The sequence below is a fragment of the Streptopelia decaocto genome, assembly GCF_964273445.1.
Source record: "Streptopelia decaocto genome assembly, chromosome: 1".
Lineage (NCBI taxonomy): Eukaryota > Metazoa > Chordata > Aves > Columbiformes > Columbidae > Streptopelia > Streptopelia decaocto.
Window position 1 is genome coordinate 118,628,842 of NC_138663.1, and position 6,314 is coordinate 118,635,155.

A 6,314-nucleotide genomic window follows, 5' to 3' on the forward strand; every position below is an offset into this window, starting at 1 on the left:
CTGATGCACACAAACCTCTTCTCCCAGTCCTCCTCAGCCAAGAAGTGGGTGTCTCATGATTTACATACCCAGTGTCTAGCCATTCTGTTATAAGTTAAAGTTACAGATAAGAGGTAAAACATGTAAACACTGACATATTCCTAGTCATCCCAAAAAAAAAAAAAACAAACCATGAAACAAACACCCCAAACAACAGCAGTACACAAGACAGACAAGAGCAAATAGTGGCCTGGAAATCAAATACTTCATTTAAGTCAATAGACAAGCACCCAACAACCTGCAATGAAAAGACCACCACTGTTCCTGTTTAAATTAACTGCTACTATACACCATATTTCATCATGAGCATGATCTAGTTACATAGAAATTGCTGGAAGATGACTCTTATAACCTTGCTGATGCATTAGAAATTTAGGGATATTGGACTAGAAACTAATATGCCTCTGCAACCTGAAATGATATTCTGTTATCAAGTACTGCAGGATAAAGGTTGGAGTTTCTGTTTTACAAATGCAGCTTTTGCTTTAAGTTACTCTTTTACAGGGAAACAGTACCTGAAGCACACTACTAAATTTAACTGCCCTTTATTGAAGTGTTATGTTGTTTGAATCTGTTGGCGTTCAACACATTCCAAGAAAACCAGCATATTTCTTTCTAAACAGGATGTCTGACAGTTTCACCAAATTAAGATCAATTTCCAACATGACTTCTGAGTGCTATTTTAAAAGATGCTTGATTCCACTGAAACCACACTGATGGAAGGAGTAGGCAAAGTGACAGATCTAAAACTTATTGTTCTCCCTTCTTCCGCCTCTTTCAAGAAGCAATTTACCACTCAGCTAATAAATAGATGTGAGTTAAAATTAAAAGCTGATGTTCATGTGCCTTCTCAGTTCCACCCCCATCCTATAATAGCTGCAGAATTTCCTCCTCCACCCTGCCATGTTCTTGCTGCACTTTTTAGATCTATACAGTTGTGTACCCATTCTGGGTATAACCTCAGTGAGGCCAATAGTTAACAGCTGGGAGTCATGGCAGTATCTGAAAAACACCCCCAGAAGGGCTCCCCTAAGACAATTGTCTGGCTTAGACAACCCTCAGGACTGTAAGCATGACACAAGAGAACAGGAGCTCCCTTAAAAAAAAATAGCACATTTCCCCCCCTTCAAACACCAGCCCTTTGATTTAGTGTTATCAGGATTATTGGTGTACAATTCTCACTTCAATATATAAATACATCTGGTTCTAAGACTCTAAATACCATTTCAGTGGAACAGATTCAACTGAACTCAGAGAGCAACACACAAAAGAATTCCAGTTTTCCCATATAACTACCTGAAGCAGTTAGAGTATAAGGCAGAATCTTTCACATATGCCTAACATGTCACACTTGATCATGTCAATCTCTAACAGCCTCCTGGTGACCACACCTGTCCAGAGTGATAGAGATATGTTCCAGGTTCTCCCTCAACCTAGAGGGAAGCAGACACCCTCTGTTCCTCTGCCAGCTTACAGGCATGCCCAAACCACCAGGCCATGTGTTATCACCAGTTTTGAAAACAGTAACAGCAGAGTCTGCCTTGGTGGTTAGTGTTTCACACACATCCCAGCGACTGGTAAATCTCAAATTTCAGAAAAAGCAGTCTTTTAGCCCAGTGTTAGGCCATATCACCTTTCCATCTTTGCTGCCTTGGCTGCCCAAGTACCTCCTACTGAAGGTGATCTGAGCTCCAAAACAGAGATTCAGTATTCCAGGCTGCAGAGGAGAGCTGTCTGCAGCTCACCCCCCATCAATGTCCTACACATCCCAGTTAACACAAGCCCCCTTCCTGATCTTTTTGAAGGTAGACACTACAGAACAGTTGCTACAGGATTCAAAAAGCTCAGAAGTACCATAAGGCAAAGGGAAATAGCCTGCTGTAGCTCAAGGAAGAAGAAAAGATCTGGGTTTCTTTGTATTCAAAGCCACACACACACAAAAAAAACCACATACACAACACACACCACACATTGGTGCAGATACCAAGTCCCTAGCTCTTAGCCACCCCAACTAAGACAACCTAAGCACCCTACAGAGTCAAAGCCTTAACAGCTCTTTTCATCTGCCTTATGAATTTTGTGTGCCTAGTTGCCTGAACCCTGTTTCAAAAAGAAATCTAGAATACTCTTGCTACTGCCTGGTAGCTTGACTGCTCCTCAAATACATAAAGCTGCTAGCTCAAACCCTGCCTTAGGTGGTGCGCATCAGCACCTTGACAATCAGTACAGCACTTAACTCACGTTGCATAAGGCTCTTAAAATGCAAGTTCTTCCCTTAAGTCATAGGTACCTCAGGCATGTGGGCTGATTAGGCAGTTTTCCCAAAGTTAGACACCTAAATAGCACATTAAAGCTGAACTCCTCCCCTACCACAGCAATACCTCTAACCCTTTAACATCAAACAGAAATAAATGCATCTGACAAGGCAATCCCTGCTAATGCTGTTTTAAACTCCAACTCCTTACACAGGCACTTCATCCCTGAGCCACTGGAACAGCATCCAGGTCTGTAACACCCTAATGTTTAAGTGTGCACCTTCCCAAGTCCAGACCTTATTCCTTATGACAGCCAGAATCATTCAACACAGGAGGCAAGAGTGGCAGTGACTGTTGTAAAAATGTTTGTATGATGAATGCTTCTTGTGAACCTTTGTACCAGAGGAATACTGTCACCATGACCAGACATCATGTGCAACATGTGAGACAACAGATAAGATGACAGGATTCCCTGGGGTGAATCACATTTATGCCAGCTGCAAGTCTAGAGGCTCACTGGTAAAACTTCTGGCTGTGAATAGAGATTTGGCATTAGCCTATGAGCTCATTACACAGGATTACTTCCTCCAGTTCATCCTACGTGACCAAAGAACTTTAATGAAAGAAGAGCTGTATCTCATGCGTGCTCACTGAGAACAGCTGTCAGCATGGTTCTTCTCTCTAGACTCATTAAAAAGAAAGGAAAACACCTACAGACCTAAACAACAGGCTCCTTGGTTATCTGAGGACAGACTTTCAAAGCTACTTCAACATCTGAAAATGCATTTCAGTATACAGTAACGTTCCTGAGCAGCTCCCAATACAGCTAAGTGATCTGTCTGCCTCTAAAACTAAGTAGCAAGAAGCATTAACCATGTTTTGCAACGCTACAAGGTAAACTCTTACACCTCAAGTTCCCTGTAACTAGTTACAGGGCCAGACCTTTGCCCAGCAGACAGAGCACCTTAAACACATTTTCAGACAAATATTGCAGAGGAAGCATCGTAGGCTTTTTTCTGTAGACAAGTTCTTTATCCTTCCTGAAAAATAAGTTAGCTGCTAGAAAACAGAAAAAACTATAGTCAGATTAATGGATGCTTCCTGTTCAGCTTTCCTCACCAGGAGACTGATAATCACTGCCCATATAGCAGGGAATAAGTTAATTTTGCTTGAAGTGGTAAAATAAGAATCCATGTAAAGTCTCAGCAAATATCTTGAAGGATATGAAAGCTCTCTTCAGAGATTCCTGCAACCACATAGGCTCCACTCAAATCCTGACAATTGTTAAAATAAAGTAAAAAACCTTCACACCCTCCTAACACCATTCTATTTAGGATAATCTTTTGATGGCTCTAGATGAGCCACTTTCAGTCACCCTGTCCTCAGATTTTTCTGGCAGATTAACACAAAGAAAAATATTTTTCATTTACAGCATGAAAAGTGAAATCCACCAAGACTCCATCCCAATCCAAATACAAACAGATGTCTGAAGAGCTTGCATTCTGTTATATTTTTTGACTCATTCTTTAACAAGAGTCTCTTGCAGTGAGGTGGTTTGGGGTGGTCCAGTTGCTTTCATCTGCCTTTTGGAAAAAGAATAATCTATTGATTAATAGCTGACAGGCAAGTAACAGCAAGGAAGCTTTTCTGCATTAGAGCTCTGAGTGATAAACTCTCCAACTCTGTCAGTTGAATGACAATAGCGCTGAAGACATTGAGAGCAGCACTAAGTGTCACACATACAGGGCTCAGTGCTGCACCAGTAAAAGAGACAATTTTCAGCTCTGAGGATTTGCTAGAAATAATGTTCTGTGAAAGCACAAGGAAATGTGTTATGAATAGAGAACCCATCCGCTGGTGTGCGGGATGATCTCCATGTTTATCAGGACTTTTAAAATCCAAAAGTCAAGCAATCTAACTATGAAGGGCTAATTTACTGGGCAAATATAACCTAGCACAGGGCTATAAAGAGAGAGTGCCTTGTAGAGTGCTATCTTTAAGAATTAGAATATAGTTGTGGCATCTCACAGAACACTTCAGCTAGCCTGGGTGGCAAAGGGAATTTGACACTGCATAAACTCTGTCCAGTTGATACAAATACAGGCAGCAACCAAGGAAAAGTCAGGAAGAGTTTGGTGCATTACACCTGGACTGCCTGGTCTCCACAAACAGCAGAAAAGCACCATGAGGATTTCCTCTGCTTTCCCCATTTAGCCTGACCTGCAAGCCAGGATGTAAGCTTCTCCTCATAAATACCTGAGCCAGAGACCTTGCTACTACATTACTCTGTCCCAGGTTTACACCTCATCCATCTAAAGGTACAGCAGAGTAACACCTGTGCAAAAACTAGTAAAATCTTACTTGATGTCACTCTTAATTTTGCTGCTAAGAAAAGAATGCACATCTGTTAATGAAGCAGCAGGTCTTTTCTAACAGGAAACAGCCTCCAAAACAGATGCTGGGTAAGGCATAGTTATCAGGTATCTCTACTGCTTCCCAAAGAAACAGTTCCACTAGAGAACACCAGCTAAACCTGCACAGCACTTGACTGACTACATGGCCAAGTACTCACCCTGCCTGGTGACACTTCTCATAACAAAAACACTAGTTTGCTCCAGAGAACTTTTCCACCGCAAAACACCACAACTGAGAATCTTCAGCTTATTTATTTATAAGGGTACAAGTGATCTTTACATGTTTGGCACTGTTTACATTTTTTTCTTTAACTGCAGTCCTTCCTAGGACACTATTTATAAAGTTCACATCAGCATCCAGCTACGAACAGGGCAATTTTTTCCATGAGCTCCAGCAGATAACTTTCATGCAACTTACTAAATCTGCATACGAAAGCACTAAATACATCTTTAAATTATTAGAGTTTTAAATGAATGATTCACCACTGATACACATGGTACTTCAAAGGGTAAAATATTGCCTTGAAGGCACATACACACCTATAGAGATCTCTTTATCAGAAGGCAGGGTTTAACAGAAGCTGCCTATTCCAGACTCACCACCCAGCAAAAAGACACCTCTCGGGTCCATCAGCTCTGCTGAGAGGAACAGCAGAGCCTCACCGCTTTCCCGCCAGGAAAGCACCCAGCCCACTCCAGCTGCTCATCAGAAGGTGACAGTTACGTCCAACGCCAAGTGCTGCCCCACGCCCCAGACGCTTTACGAGGGGCTGCAGCGGCTCCCCCCCCGCCCCGCCAAAGCCCCCGCCGGTGCTCTCCGAGGAGCCGCCTCATCCCACCGGCCGCCTCATCCCACCGGCCGCCTCATCCCACCGGCCGCTCACCTCGCTCATGTCGCGCGGCAGCCCGGCTCGCGACAGCCCAGCTCTCAGCAGCCCCGCCCGGCACAACGCTCCTGCCGCCCCGCGCCGCCCGTTAAGAAGCGGCGCCCCGCGCCCAGGCCGGCCCGCGCCAGCCAATGAGCACCGCGTCCTCGCCGAGCCCCCAGGCTCCCGTCATCCAAGAGGGCGCGGCGCCCCCTGGCGGCGGCGGAGGCGGCAGCGGTTTCCCCGGGCCCCTGAGGGTCCTCGTTCCCCACACCCGGGAACCAGCCCCCGCGAGTACTGGGACTGCTGCTTCTCTTTAGTGACAGAACCCGAGGGAATGTCAGGAAGATGTGCCAGGGAAGGTTTAGGTTGCACATGAGGAAAAGGTTCTTCCCCCAGAGGGTGGTGGAGCACTGGAACAGGCTCCCCTGGGAGATGTCGTGGCCCCAAACCTGACAGTGTTCAAGAAGAGACTGGACAACGCCCTCAGACACACGGTGTGAACTGTGGGGTTGCCATATGCAGGGGCAGGAGTTGGACTCGATGATCCTTGTGGGTACCTTTCAACTCAGGACATTCTATGATTCTATGAAGCACGCGGCAGAAGCAGCGCTCCCCTTCTTGGGGAGACCGCAGTTCTCCTAAGAGGAAAGGGACTAGTCAGCAAGGGAGGCAACGACTTCTGCTCGGGAGCCGGGGATGGAGCCCACCACCCAGTTTTGGGGTGGCCGGAAAATGCA

At 45.1% G+C, this 6,314-nt stretch overlaps 1 protein-coding gene across 1 annotated transcript in view; it reads right to left on the reverse strand.

Annotated features, from left to right (window-relative positions):
• PCP4 (Purkinje cell protein 4) overlaps positions 1-5,696 on the reverse strand; it is a 53,966-nt gene extending 48,270 nt beyond the window's left edge. The window contains exon 1 of the mRNA XM_082061475.1: positions 5,593-5,696. Within this exon, the coding sequence (XP_081917601.1) occupies positions 5,593-5,601 (9 nt within the window). The 5' untranslated portion in view covers positions 5,602-5,696. The remainder of the gene's footprint in view (positions 1-5,592) is intronic.
• Between the last annotated feature and the right edge of the window lie 618 nt (positions 5,697-6,314).